At 40.7% G+C, this 16,035-nt stretch overlaps 1 protein-coding gene across 1 annotated transcript in view; it reads left to right on the top strand.

The window, feature by feature from the left end:
• Positions 1-16,035, top strand: part of LOC122792253 (digestive cysteine proteinase 2-like) — a 266,381-nt gene that overhangs the window by 12,335 nt on the left and 238,011 nt on the right. The window contains exons 2-3 of the mRNA XM_044060003.1: positions 3,742-3,795; positions 7,181-7,273. Coding sequence (XP_043915938.1) covers positions 3,742-3,795; positions 7,181-7,273 — 147 coding nt within the window. The remainder of the gene's footprint in view (positions 1-3,741; positions 3,796-7,180; positions 7,274-16,035) is intronic.

Raw genomic sequence — 16,035 nt, 5'->3', positions numbered from 1 at the left:
CAGCTCATTCAAATCTTGCCTGTTAACTCGTTACATCAGAGTGATGCCTTCAGGTGCATCGCCTGTAGGCATCAAATATTGCTCGTTCATATTTGCATCAATTCCGAAACTATGCTATGTACAAGGTTTTAAAAGATTTCATCTTAAGGGTTACATAATAGCAAACACGACTGCATTAATATATCTGTCTGGTGCAGGTAAATTAGATAATTATGTTTGTTTTATTCACATTATTCTAAAAATCTCAGCCAAATAACAGAACTCCTTGGCCTCTTATGAAAGCTCTGTGACTAAAATGACGCTAACTGTGTGTAAATTGAGTGGTTGTTGAGATGCATTTGTAATTTGTAAACAACTTAACAGTAATAGTGATTATTGTGACTTACAAAATTTAGTTAAGACCTAGAATTTAAAGAATACTATTGTGCTGAAGTTTGCCATTACCTTCGTAATCCCTGTGGTTCCAGAGATATGAACACTTGTTTGACTACATAATTGATTTTGTCAAAAGGCTTTAGACTCCACCCATTGGAAGCTGTAGTGCAAACTTCCTGAGCTCCATTAGAGTGAACGAGTTGAACCTTGTTGCTCTGCATATACTGCTCCCACAATTCCAGTTTTTTTTATGTAGTTTGCTCCTTCCCTTTTTGTTTAGGCAATTCCAATTCTGTAGCATGACAAAAAGATCTCCCCAGTCAGTCCAATCTGCTCACTCAGCATCTCTGACAGAGTGGGAAACCAAAGTCTGCCAGCTCATCACACCCCAAAAAAAAATTCCCAGCAACCTCTTTCTTCGTCACACCTCCAACATTTGCTATCCACCTGAAGAAAAATTCTTTGGGAGTCTACTTTGGGTATAAAAAGATACTAACTAGACTTCTCATATTTGAGAGATGCATACCCCCCCCCCCAATTATCTGTCAATTGCTTATCCAATATCTCGTCCCAATCCTTGGTATCAATGCAGCATTTTATGCTTTACTATTTATGCCTTTTTACGTTAACAGCTGCATCTGTTCTAGATTCCTTTTAAAAACTCTGTGCTGGTCTTTCATTTAGGACCCCCTTATTTCTATCCCTTTGCCTTCCTTATCAGGGATTGATAGGAGTACAGGCAATCTCTAACCGATCTCACAGCAAGAGGTTCTCCCTTTTGTGCGGGGAGTGCCTCCTGTGCAAGTCTGCATGTCCTCCCCGCAGTTGGGTGGGCATTTGAAAGACGTGTAAATGGGAGTGCCTTTGAAGGTTAAACGAGCTGGCACCTCGGCATTAATAAAATTCTACTGCAAATCATGAGCGGACCAGAGTTCTGCTGTGGCGACCCTTAACCAGGAAAAGCTGAAAGACAAACTTTTTTGGCCTCTTCCCATTCTATTACCTTTCCCTTTCTAGTTATTTGCTCTCAATACCTTGGTTCCTTTTCCAGATTTCTCCAATAAATTCCAGCCCCCTCTTGCCTATTATCTGTATCCCTGACCAGAGAACCCTATTGGCAAAAAACTTTCTCCATTCTTGTGCTGGTTTGGTTCTTAGAATACTCTCTGCTATTTTATTAATATAATACTCTGATTTTTGGTTCATCTCTAAGAGTCTGCATCCAAGATTCCAATCTCATTTCTTGAGCTTCCTCCTTGCATCGGCATCATCCCTTTCCACTTTTTGAATTTATAGTTTTTCTGCCTGTATTATGTACAAGAGCCTTAGCTGTTGCTCTAAAATACCCCCTCAAATTTGGTAATCCTAGTCCACCTTGTTCTACTGGTAGAATTCACTTATCCCACATGACCTTGCTGTCTTCCCTTCCCAGATAAATGTACAACCTGACTTTTTTAAGATTAAAATGGGGTTCTATGACTGAGCACTTCAACTGAACCTAGAGCTCATTCCATTAAGGTAATGTCTGCCTCACTCCCAAGAGTGATTGCAGCAGCAGCTGTGGGTGCTTTTTTTTTTTTTTTTATGTCCCTAGCAAAAGGGAATAGCTGGTGACCCACTGGAACTCCATTTAGGTAAGAGACTCTTGTACTAGTGTTGGAGTGCAGCTCCCCCCACAACCTGAAAACTAGTAGCTTTTCCAGTCACAACTGTTTGTGAATGTTTTTGCTTTCATATTGTTGAAATCTGGCTGACAGGTCTGGAAGTGATCCATGTATATGACCACTGACTTGGACAGTTGCCACTGTTGGTAGACCCCCCCCCCTCCTTCACTAGCCCTGTTAAGTCTGTTCCAGGCCCGTGTTCCCCATGGGAGATGCAGGCTTGCTTGCCCACCTAGTATTTTTTTTTTTTCCTCTACTGGAACTTTTGGGAAATGGAAAATGTACATGTTGAGTCATAATTTTTCCTAAATATATTCAAACTACCTGGACCAGTAGGTGAGGAAATGGGGGAATTCACCACTGGTATGAAGCCTACTTCTCTGGACAGAAGTAGCAGTTTACTGTCATAAACCCTTTAAATAACCTAAGGCATAAGTTGTAGAAGCCCTTTGGGTTGCATGGTTAGGCTTATAACTGTACCAAATGGTGGTTAACCTAGTATTAATATGTGACCCTGTAATGACCTGACCTGTTGAGCCAGTCTGGAAATGGCTTTAGCTGGCTCTAAACGTACTAGCATCTCTTCTAGTAGTGAACCTTGTGGCACCCCACCAACCTCTTTAGGTCTTGTGCTTGCTGTTACTCTTCACAAGCAGTTAGTGCTCAAGTTGAAGAGAACATGGCTCCAAATGGTTCCCTGTACGGGGTACCACTGTGTTGGTAGAGCACTAACTTTCACATCATATGGAAAGCTGTGACTTGCAGCAACTTCTTGGATTTGTCATAGGCCTTTTGCATTATTCAGTAGAAACTTTTGCACTCAGTTCCACTGAAGATTTGTTTTGTAGCGGAGATTAGTTTTGGCCTTGACATTCCAAGTGATGGAAAATGCGCTATAACCTTTATGTTGACCTTCACAAATGTTTTTTTTTTTTTTTTTTAATTGGGGAAAACCTACCTTTTTTAACCTCCCCTCTTGCCACGGTTCTAAATTATAGTTTTGAAAGTTTCAAACACCATATGAGCGATGTTTGAAATTTTGAAAATATAATAAAACAATTAAAAATAAACTACCTACTTAAATGCTGTAGGCAGGGGGGCAAGCCCCCTACACCCCCCACTACTTAAATATTCCTACTCCAAGATTTCACTGCATTGAAGTAAAGGGAAAATATTCCCTACGGCGATGTCTGTTACACATGTGACATTTCGACGAATCGAGTTCACTCAATATGTGTTCGCTGTTTACAATTTTCGATCACGCTATAGGAACACCTTGCCACTTACGGAAGCTTGAGGCCAGAGATAACCTTGTACTAATGCGTCCAAATGTGGGATGGAAACGCACAGTTGTAGGTGTAACCACTTTTGGAGGTACTAAAATGGTATTGGTAGGTGAAGCAGAGCATTCTTAAAACATTGTGATAAACAACATGGACCCCCCCCCCCCCCCACAAAAAAAAAGTTTGAAATAAGCTGTATGCTTTGTCCACTTGTCACGCTCCAGATTTCATTGGATTTGCACATCTATTTGTTCTGTTAGAACCAAAAGGTCTAACAGATGCTTAGATTCTGAAGGTTGCGGTGTTGCAAATGTAGACCTGCTGTAGTTTTGAGAATGTGCTACTGTCTATTGTATATATAAATGCAAAATGGTTTAAATATTTAGATTTAAAAAATAACTTTTCTATTTTAATTCTAGATGCCATACCTTTGGGAGAGCTGCCTTCTTTTGGTGACGTTTACCATGTTGCAGGTAAATTTTAAGCCAATTAATCTTTCTGTTGAAATATTTTTGTGATTGCCTGTTGGCTGTATACTAGTGACTTTGCTAGCAGTTCTCGTCTGGTGCCGGAGAACTGACCTTTAAGAGAAAGCTAGATAATTTTCAGGATTGTGAATGTGGGGATTACTGGTCAGTTACACTGGCCAGCAGTGCTGACTAGCTGAAGTTTCCATCAACAGTGGGACTTAGTACTGCTGAAGAGTAGCATATTCAGTTTTGCTGTGTTGCTTATATTTGAAGCCATATTTGGTCCTCTTCTCCCATTGCTATGTCATTTTGCAAAAATATGTAAGGTGTTGCAGGTGTTTCCTGATGAGCAGAAGCTTCCTAGATGGGGAAGTTTTGGTCCTGAAATTTTCTCTTCTGTTATCAAATGGTCATTTGCCTGAAGTGTTTGGTCTGTGATATTGTAAGCCCTTGCTTTGAGTACTCTTCAGTACTGATTAGGCAGCCTTGTCAGACGTGGGATGCATGGCTATTCCTTTAAATCTAACCACGCTAGCTGCCTTTCGGTATGTACTAGGGTATGGCAGGGGCTGCATATTCAGCACTAATCCAAAGGTATCCACTTTCACCACACTAAATTATCCAGCTTTCACATCCATATGCATAAATTGCTTGGTCTTGTTTGCTTGCATCTTTGCTAACATGGTGGTTCTGCCAGGCGATTAAGCTTTCTTGATTATCTCAATTGTATTGTACTGAACTGGCTGAAGGTGGATATTACTCCACTCCCAAAAACTTATGTAAACCCATTTATTCATAGTCTACTATTTCATCAGACTAAAGTATAAATTCCATTTTCTTAAAGCTCTGTTTTTGCTTTTGTCCAGCACAAGTTTTTAAATCATTGTGGTTCTTGTAACTTGGCTGTTCTGGTATACCCAAGCTTCACATGGTTCTGAGTTTTTCTACTTTTGCAGTCAAAAGTCCTTGCTATGATTAACTGAAATGGTAATCTTTGCTTTTTTGAATGCTCACCTCTTCAGAGCAGTGTCTCTAAGAAGTAAATGTCCTAAGAAAAGTAACTAAGAGGAAAAGCCAAGAAACTTTTCTATGGAAAGCGGACTGCTCAAATAGAGGCTGGTACTTGTCTTCTGTGCATACCTCTCAACTACACAGATTTTTGCAGAATGTCCAGATATTTGCCTCACTTTGGGTCTGTTCCTCATAAATTTGTGGCTTTCTGGCAAGTCATTTGAGGGTTGAAGTCTCAAATTACATGAGTTTCAGCCTTCATACCCTTTAGAAAATTCATGTAAATGCAAAACCTGTTCTGCCAATCTTGGTTAAGAGCAATATTTAAAAACTAGCCCTATTTGGGCCTTTGTCCCCCCTTTATTTGTCTTTGTCCAGATCTCTTGCTGTAAGGTTTGAGAGGTATGCTTCCATGTGGAAATATAGTGCTTCTCAGGAGGTAAAGAATTTTAGCATCTATGCCAATGTAGTTAATGAAGAAATTAGTCAAGCGAGACTTCTTGGGAAGAAGCATTTGCGCTCTCTCATTTCCCTTTACAAAATTAGAACGTTTAGTCCACTGTTTTGTTAGTTTTGATAGGAGTAATACTGTCCAAAACTAATATGAAACCCTTGCCCATTTCGCTGCGCTCCTGGTGTGTGCCCCGGTCCTTATTGGCCACAGCGCATTTGTAAAGGGGACAGGTGGAAGAGTCTGAATATTGACTGCTAATATAATGGCAGGCCTTTTGGCAAGGCTGCTAAAGAATCTATAGTCTGGTTCTTGATGGGCTTCAGAGATGAGAGTTCTGTATAACCTTGCATTCTGAAGCATTAGTGTCTGCTGGCATGTGACCCAAAATTCAGAGAAATGTTTATATATCCTAAACTGGGAAGTCTGGACCGCCCATATTAAGTAATGCCTTTTGTCTGTGTTGCTCTGTTAGAGCCTAAAGTACCTGTGAAGACCTGCCAAGACTGGGATAGCCTGTACATTTAACATGCATCCAGGTACAATGCCCCACTTGTTTTGTAAAACTAAACTGGAAATGGTTGCACGCCTTGTTGCTGGTTGTGACACACTAATGGCAGAAGGACTGTATACTGAAAGGCACAATAACCTGACGAGACGGTTGCACTGGGGAGTGTACAAACATTATGGTTTTGAAGTGGCTGAAAAGCCCTGGAAACATGCGCCACAAAGCATCATAGAAAATTGTCCACAATGGGATCATTCATTACCAACAAGTCAAAAGACAGATGCTAGAAAACTTGATATAGTGGTCTAGGAAAAGACTAGAGTGGCATTGATCATTGAAATTGCTACACCCAGTGACTACAGTGTATATCGCACAGATCCAGTTATAAAATATCAGGATCTGCAGGCAGAAATGAGAGATGTGGAAGAAAGATGCTCCAAATAGCTCCAATAGTAGTGGGAGTGACAGTTGTATAGTCTACACTGCCAATGCATGTAACTCCATACATGGCTGCTGCAAAGAGCACTTGTGGCTGACTGTGAAACCATACTAATTAACTTTAATCTTACTTTGGCTTGGGAATGGACCCATTGTGGTATTAGAAACCCAAAAGACTTAAAGAAATAAGACAGAATTCTCACATTTGCTATTCTAGACTTTAACATGTATTGGTCTCCTACAAGTGACCAGTATTTAACTGTGGCTGTTGGTATGCAACAACTTTAATTTTGAGTTGGCAAGTAAGCTGAGCAACTTGCTTGGAATACCTTGTAAAACAAATAACTTGGTATGTATGATGGAGTAGGCAGAAGTTTTGATAACCGCATGCAGCTGTTTACCTCCAGCAACTCTATTTTGAGACCATTCTACAGCTTGGTTATTTTCAATATCACAAGATAACCTTTAAGGGTAATATGCTGAAATAAGACATTGATGCCGTAACTTCCATGTCCTGCTGGTGCAGTGTTTTGGACAAATGTACAACATTCCTACAGATGCACTTGTATTTGTGTTAAGGGTCCTAAGTGTGGTTATACCTTTATTGTGTTGGGAATGATAAATGCTCTTCACTTGAAATGCAGATTATGGAACTCATGATATTTTAAAGTGTGAAGGATTTTGGGCCAGATGTGCTGCACATTATGTCAATTTAAGATTTGGTAATCTGCCAGGGGGCATAAGCTGTATGCTTTAGCTTGGTTTTATTGACATTAAGAACAATTGTATAGTTCAGGAGGCATTTTGTGTTGTTGGATGGTTGTATGCACCCCCCCCCCAGCTTAGGTTTGTTCTAAAATAATTGTAGAGTATCTCTATAACCCAAGCAAACGAACAAACATGTCTGAAGGGGTTCTTGGGCCAGTCTTAATTGGCTATCAGAAGTGCTAATGTAATTTTTAATTTACTTTTCTTTGCAGGTGTCATTTCATTGCCATATGCTGAGATTAAGGAGCCTTTTGAAGCTTGGTATAACTTGTCAGGACAAGTCAGTCGTATCCAGTACTATAATGGTATGTATTGAAATTGCAGTGTTTTTTTTTTTTTTTTTTTTATATGTTGAGGGTCAAAGTTGGTTAAAAAGCATGCAGACTCTACCAGTAGTTGGCTGAAGATGCTAGCTTTTTAATAGCTTTAAGTATGTTAGAAGTCCGTAACTGACAGTGCAACACTGCATTTGGCACAGCTTCATTCAGTCTGCAGTTGTAGGTTAACTCTCGAGTACAGACTCGTGTAGTAGCTTCAGTAAAAGGACCTGGTAAGGGTGACCAAACTATTTTATTCATTAGTGTGGCAACCTTCAGTAACTACCTTCTAGCTAAACCTAAATTATACTCCATGTTTGCCTAGCCTTTTTTAATAGCTGCTACAACTCTGCAAGTGGATTCATTCACTACCGTCTTCCTTTCTGCAGTTGATGGAGCTAGACTAACTTTGGCAGCCCTGCAGTTTGATACCAATTTAAGATTTGTGTACTGACTGCAGTAGTGAGCCCCATGCATTCCTATTCAGTAGGAAATGTGGAGGGTTATATGGCTAGATTGCTGTTCTTCTTTTTTTTTTTTTTTCTGTATCTGCTCAACACTTAAATAGTTGAGCAAGGCCCTGCACTTTAGGCATGAGCTGGTCTGCCCTTGAATGCATTTAAATAGAATATAATTTTTTGGGCTGAGGCTTCAGACAGGATTGGCTGAGGACAGATTTCCCAGGCTGGCTAGGTATTTCAGCTCTGCTCGTAATAAAACGCACTTCACTGTTAAGGTCTTTATTGTAGTTTCAAGTGCTGGAAAAGCCTTCAGTCTGCCCCGGACCATTATGAGTATAATCAATTCAAAAGTAAGCAATTTGCTTTTCTTTTCAAAGTAAGATCTTGGTTGTCTTAACTCTCATGATGGTGAGCTCCATCTTGTGTTAGAAAGGGAAATGGAAACTGCATGGGGAAGTACTCCTGCAGATTTATATGAATGAACATATGGGGGGTTGTAGTTGTACGTACTTTAGACCATCCTTGACCTAAATCTTGCTGAAACTTTCAGGTGGGGACTGAAATGTTTTTGCTACAGATGAGACTGGATTCTTTCTGTGGCTGTGCGGCTAGCTAATATGGAGACTTCTGTCGCCACACAGCTTCTTTTAGAAGACTTGTAAAATAGCATATATTATCCAGCTATAACAAATTCCTCTTCAGAGGATGATGTAGCTGTGCAGTAATTGCAATTACAGTAACACCTTCTGTAAATATATATTCACACTGTACAACTTGAATATAAATGTCTGTAGCCGTACAAAAAACCTCAGAACTTGCGCAGTGGGGTTGATACACAAACCCACCTATGTTTCCCATTCCAAGGGCCAACCCGTTGATACACAAACCCACCTATGTTTTTCATTCCAAGGGCCTGTTGGCTCCTCTTTTAGTTGGTGTCTAAAGAGCCCAGTTGGCTATTACTGATCGCCTTCCATCTCGTGTACAATCACAAATGTCCTGCAGATTACATGAACTCTGAACAGCCATAGAAACTGTTTTCTAGGCCTTTGTACAAGCAATCACGTATGGTGTATTGTCTGGCAGGGTCTTGCATTTTGAGGTTTGTCACTTTGTGACTACATCTCTAACTTTGAGTCAAATACACTATTCACGCCAGTGGAGCTCAGGAAGCTTGCACTGTGACTTCCAATGGGTGGAGCCCAAGCCTTTTGACAAATTATGGCCTTGCATTTCAAAAAAAATGTTCATATCTCTGGAACCATAGGGGTTATGTAAGACGTACAAGTGGCACAAACTGTTTTTGTAGTGGTAGTATTCTTTGGATTTTAAGTTGTAAGCCAAAATTGTACAAGTCACTAACAATTTAAATTTGCAATATTTTATAAAGGCAACCACTTGAGTTACACACCATGCTGCTGACAGTATGTTCATGCAGCTGAGAGATTTCAAATGAGGCTAATGAGTTCTGTTACTTGGTGGTTGAAATTAAGAAAAATGTGAATTGTTGACAGTTAATCTCTTACATCTGCAGAGGTGCAAATATTTAATACAGTTGAGTTTGCCATTGTCTAAGCTTAAAGATGAAATGTTTTAAAACCTTGTACATGGCATGGTTTTGGAATTGATGAAAATATGTACAAGCAATATTTGTATCCTAGAGGCATCAGTAGGATAGGAGTTAACTGGATGCACCTAGAGGCACACGAGTCAACTTGAAGCATCCCCAGTACTTTGCCCCCAATGTATTATCAGGACACTCCAACAGAGGTGTGAGGAACCTGGTTAGAGTTGCAACAGACTAAAGGTGGGGGGGGGGTAGAAACATTTGTTTGACGGTGCTATAGACGTCCTAGCATGGTCTGGGCACTTGAGTGTTTGTCAGTACTCTGACAAACTTATCTCTAAAGCCCTTTTTCCACTAGAGCCTATGGTTGTGCACTTTTTTTGTCTTTTACACCAGAGATTATTCCCCCATGGGGTACCAACAGTAATTTGCCAACTGGGGCTTCTTGCAGCTAGCTGATCTTTGATATCACTGTAGCCATATTTAGCCAGGGATATGACAAACTGGCCAAGTTTAATGCTCCCTTCCATGTGCTGTAGCTGCCAGGAGCTTCAGAGCTTTGCCGAAATGTGCTCTTAGGCTTCATGATTGTGACATTCAAAACTGTGCACACTTGCTGGGGGAACCTTCCACTATTGAGTCTTTCGCTAGGAAAATTTGGGGGGCTGAATGTCAGGAGGGTGGTGGTCCAGGTGAACAAGCTTTGTACATTTTTTGTTTGGGCAGGATTCTGTCTTGTGGAACTCCGGATTTGTCAGTCCCTGATAGTTTTTGCCAATTTACAGGCTTTGCTTTCTACCTGTTGGGCTTTATCAACTGAAACCATGGAACAGTTACTGTTCTGTTCACCATGTTGTCAGTTCCTGTCTTGCTCCTTTTCTGCCTTCGCCACTGACTCTGCTGTGGTTGGACTTTGCTACATATTGGATGTATGGATTCTGGAACCCAAATAGGACCTCCTTTCTAACTGGATGGAGGGTCATCCTCCCTGAAATTGCTTGCTTGGTTTCTCCACTTCAGTCATCATTGGTCCAGGCTTAACTTCCCCTGTCAGATTCAGCTAGCAAAGTTTATGGTAACAATTGGGGAAAAGGCTTGTCTTCCGGGCTTCTAAAGCTGACATTTATCCCTTTTCAGCTCTTATCTAAGAAGTTCTGTTTCCTTGCAGGTGTTCAATGAAGGGGCCAGTTTTTCTCAACTTCAGTTAGAGCTGCCATTTCTATTTTTCACTCTGGCAGTGTTAAATGCCCTTCAGCTTCCAAATTATGCAAGGCCTTCTTGTTAGGTATTTTCCTCCTCAGGCCTCCAGTAAAGGATTTCTCCTTGGGATCTCACTGGCTTTGCAGAACTGAACTTAACCCAGAAACCTTTGAATTGGCGGGTGATTGCAGTCCGTCTTTCATGGAAGACTTCTTTGCTGAAGTGACAAACCACAAGAACATATTGGAGATTCGTGCCTAGTCTTCTAACCTGTACATTTTCCCCCAATGATGGTGTCCCTTTGTACAAACCCTTTCATGCCCAAGGTAGCTACAGAAGCCAATCTTGACTATTTAACGGATGTTGGTTGTTCCCAAAATTTCTTTAGATGTTCAGATAGTCAGATCGGGTATTTGCTCTCCTAGTCTAGGTCAGGCAGTTTCAAAGTTTACACTTTTATCACCATTTTATAATGGCTTAAAGCTACTTCACTCTCCAAAGACCCACTCTGCTAGGTCTGTGTCCACCTCATCCACTTTCTCTTCAGGGCCTCCTTTGATATCTGTGCACCAGCCACATGGTCTAAGGCTCATACATTTTGTATTGCATTATAAATGGTATCTTGTTTCCTGGAGCTAGGATTCGTTCAGTTGGCCAGTGCTCTGGCATATCCTTCCTGGAGACCACCCAGGAGTTGCATAGGTGGATGCACTCATTCCCCACATATGGATAGACTTAAATGTACCGTCTTTCATTCCTCCTCCACCTTGCCACTCTGTCACCCCCCCTTCCTGGTGCTGTAAACTACCTGGAGAGCATTATCTTGAGGACCTATTCCTGGTTAGTCTTTTTTTTTTTTTTTTTTTTTATTTCCTCCTTTGTTCTCTATTTGGGGGGAGGCAAGCTCTGAGCAGGTAAGCTCTGAGCAGGTTGTCTGGAGTGCAGGGCATTGTGGGTAGTGGGAGGAGCTCTACTTGGATCCTAGTCTGAAGAAAAGCAGCAGTCTGATCTTGGGCAGGATCTATAACCCATACATGAGGAGGAATGAACTAATTTTAGGCATGTTTCATGTAAATGCTGCAAGCCAGGCTTTCATTTGGATCACCTGAACATAATCAGAAAGCCAGGTCACAGAAAAGATGCATTTATACCATTTGTAAGTTTCTCCAAAAGGGGGGCCAGGCCAATTGACACCACTGGTCAAGGCATGTGGGAGAGACTACCCTTCATATGCCTACTGATTCTGTTCTCAATCCAGGGTTGAACAAATAGAATTTAGGATGCCATAACAAAGAACCACCTCTTTGATGCTCTAAGCGGCTTGCAGTCTTTGCCTGCAGCATAAAGAGATTGTAAGAGCAGAAAATTTTAATACCATCTGTGAAAGCCAGCACTGGAACCATTACCACAGCTGAAATGTAATATCACTACAAAAAGATTTCACCTAGTCTTTGGGCATGCTGTGCCCCACTTTTTCTCAATGGGGTCTGAATTTAAACCCTATTCACAGATTTGAGCAAATGGATGTTATAGATAGTACTGCTACTGTTCACTTGCAAGTAGGTGACATGCATGAAGCATTTACTGTCATCAACAAAATTTGCTACAATACACTTTTGTTGCATTAAAAAGCAACAAATGCACTCCAACCTGAAAGGCAGACCTAGCAAAGCCAGCTCTGGACCTGGAAAGTAAATCCAGCTTCCATTTTGCAAATGGATGGATGGTGAGCAAAGTTGCTGCCTCTACATCCACCTTTCTACAATGGCATACTGGAATGTGCCTTAACACCCCCCCCCCCCGAAAAAACTGATCCCAGCACATAAGTTTAAACACTTGGAATGTGGTAATTGTACGTACTGTAAAACTTCTACTACTATGGTCTGATCTGTATATATGGACTGAAAATCCACGCAGAAGTAGCGAACTTTAAAAACTCAAAGAAGAGAATTTAAAAAATATATAATTGTACAGAATTACTAAGTATTCGAAAGTAATACAAGCAAGGCAGGCAGTCTGTTTCCAGTCAAATCCTTAAAGTACACAGACAAGTGATCCAAGTAAACTTGAGTGTAATAGTTTCCTCACAAGCTGCTTTCTAAATTCTCTCTATCTTGTGTAAATATAAAAGTGTGTGATGTTCTACTTACCAGGCAAGGGAGTGGATTATTGTGCTGTAAAACAGTGTTATTGGTACGCATGTTAAATTCACACCCCTTCCCCATCAGTGTATAAATGGAAAATTGCTACAGTGAGGATCGAACTGGGAATGACTGCTCACAAAGCATATGCTCTAACCACTACACTGATGGGGGAAGGGATGTGAATTTAACATGTGTACCAAGAGCACTCTGTTTACAGCACAATAAACCACTCCCTTGACTGAAGTGTGTGTACATACACATGCATAAATTTATTTATATGGGAGGGTGGCCTAATGGTTAAGGTGTTTGCCTTACAAACACAAGGTACAGGATTTAAATCTCACAGGGGATAACTGGCTAGGCTTAAAATGGCTCGCAAGGGCAGTTAGCCTAGTACTAATCTATTAGAAAACTTGAGGAAACTACTCTATCTTGTTTTGCTTTGATCGCTTGTCTGTGTACTTAAAGGATTTTTCAACTGGAAACAGATTACCTGCCTTGCTTGGATTACTTTTGAACACTTAGTAATTCTGTAAAATTATATATTTTTTATTTGCCTCTAGAGAGAGGTGGGTGGAGGAATGGAGAGAGGTGTGGATGGATATACTTAAGACTAGTTTAAGTTTGCTACTTCTACTATTGTCTGATCTGATTAATATACAGTGATTAATTAGATATTGTCTGATCTGATTAATATACAGTGATTAATTGGAGATATATGGACAATCTTCCACGCAACTTTCTTACACTGTTTTTGGTTTTGGACCCACTATACTTAGTGGGTTGGGTTGTTTTTGTTTCGAGACTTCTGGGATACCACAGAGATTACTTTATTTTTTAATTGTACATATTGTAAATCTCCAACTCAAATTGGGAAGAAGGGTTAAGTTGTGAAGTAGGGTTAAGTTGTGAAGTGAGAGTGCTTTTGCCTGAACCAGGAATCTGATTTCAAGTCTGAGTTCAGACAAAAGTGCTTGCTTATTCCTAGCACCAAGTTTTTCCCAGTGTTACACTTGGTCATTGTTACAAATTGGTTCTGGAATGAAAGATCCAGAACTAGTTTCAAGGTTGTCCTGGCAGATGAGCCGGCATCCCCTGGCAAGAAGGTTTTCAAATGTATTGAGCCTGTTCCACATCTCATGGAAATATGAGAGGGTTGAAGATTCCTTTAATTAGTTTTCCTCCTTCAATCACACTTGATGGCATCTGTAGCAGAAGGTCTAAATTCTTTTAAGACCTCTTGGCTAAGAACCAAGCTTAAACCCAGCTGCAGCAACCCTGGAAGTAATAGTTGAACACATTTGACTTCAGAAACTACATTAACAGTGTACATTTCATCATGAGAACTTGTGCCAACACATCAGAGTTGGTCAGGATAAACTTCAGTAGAAGAGCCTGACTTTCTAAAACATGCAAGTTGCAGAAGCAAAACTATAGCCTCACCCCTTTGAGGATATTGACCATAAAATCTTCAAAAGCTATAGCTGCTGGGTCAGGTCTTGGTATAAAGTCCTAATCTCCTTTATAAGAGGCAGCAGGCCGAATACCAGGGAAGCTGCAGGCTGTGATAAAAGCCTCCAAAATAGAAGTGGAGGATTAGTCATTTTCTGAGGGACTTGGTTTTCTCCCATTGAAAACGATAATTCATCCTAGAAATGGCATGAGAAGTCTTTCACAGGGATAATGAGAGGCTCAAATGGCATCTGTCTCATTCATTCACCTACAGATTCTATTGCTTGAACCTTTTCCAGGAAAGTGGAATGCCTTGTGAGTGCTGCTAACGTAGTCAAGGCCTTGTAGTCAGACTTTACACCCAATAACTGCCAAATCGCATCTTGCAGTGCCTCCATCCAGTCTTGCACACTCCAGAAACCATGATCCTAGTTTCTCCTTGTGCCTCCAGCATTCCCCTCTGAATGTCGGGGAGGATTTCTTTGCAATCTACTTCAGGATATTTGCATGGAAATGCTTGGATAGACTAAGTCATGTACTCCTCCACCACATTGGTAATTTTTTTGTCTTAACCTTTTCTCCCAACCCTTATAATTTTGTGTACAATTCTATATGTTCCCCTCAGGTTCACAGATTAGTTCTAGGCTTACTGCCCTTGCGAGCCATTTTTAGCCTAGCCAAGTATCCCTTGTGAGACTCAAACCCAGCACCTTGTGTTTAAGGCAAATGCCATTAGACCACCCTCCCAACCCCAAATGAACAGCCCTTGCAGGTCTTGAACCCAGAACCCTGTACATGATGGTCACAACACTTCACCACTGCCATGACCACTCTTAGTAGCCCTACAGGAGAGGCAACTACTTGGTGCTGTAACAAGTTTCTCACAATCTGTCTGACTCCTCTTTCCATTTTGATTTTTACCCCCTGTAGTTGTGTACAGTGGCCTTAACTGTGTAGTCTTAAAGTAACCGTTAAATCTGAACCCCTTGCTGTTTTGCTAGGATCACTATGAATACCATGCAATTCAGAAGTTTTTCTGCAACTCTTCAGTTCACTTGGGCAGTACAGAATCGGACCAAAGACAATTTCACTGACTTTCTGATCTGATGCATTGTATACTTATCCGGGCAGTTGGTCCCAGTTTGCTACCAAAATGAGCATTGAGTAACTTAAACTTGGGCATTTTCCATTTAATTTGCCTGCTTTCAATGTAGCAAAACTAAAACTGCCAATCCCTTTCTGGCAGGGAAGGCACTTTTATGGGAGATGATAAAAAAAAAAAAAAAAAAATTCCATTCTGCTCTTTATTCTCGACCATCTTAATTAACTTTGTGCTTCTTGCAGTTACGCAAGTGGTTCCCATTGCCTCATTCTCTAATTCAGTACTGTCCCATTTCAGATTAATCTTTTGGCATATTCCACTCAAGGTTGAGGGTAGTCAGATGGCCCTTAATGACTCTTCAGTCTGGCTGCCTCCTATCTGGAAATGCTGTCAACTAAGCTTAGGAACTCCACTTTTAAACTTGAAACTTCTACTGAACTATTTTATCCTAACCCTAAACTTGCATCTTGTTCAGTTACTCATTTTAGGATTGCTAAATGTAGCCCTTCCACTCTGTTTTTATATGTACTGATTTAGCACTGCTTTTGAAAGTCTTCCCAACCAGCAGCTGCAACTTTTATGTAGTGTATAAACTACTTGGCACAAAGTAACTTGAGCTGTAGGTTTTTAGCTCAGTACCTTGTATTACAAACCACTCCATGCAGGTATTGCTTTATTTACCCATAGTGCAGACTAGTAATTCTTCCCACTCCATTACATGTCTATTCTGCTTCAAGAAAGTGAAGATGTAGCGAATCACTACTTTGTTAATGCCACTGCATACAGTAGTTGGGTTCAACCCATTCACCAAAGTGAGGTTAATG

The sequence above is a fragment of the Protopterus annectens genome, chromosome 1.part2 (genome assembly GCF_019279795.1).
Source record: "Protopterus annectens isolate FY-2018-M chromosome 1.part2, PAN1.0, whole genome shotgun sequence".
Classification (NCBI taxonomy): Eukaryota; Metazoa; Chordata; order Ceratodontiformes; family Protopteridae; genus Protopterus; species Protopterus annectens.
Note: the sequence above shows the minus strand (reverse complement) of the source record. Positions and strands in the feature narration are given on the sequence as shown.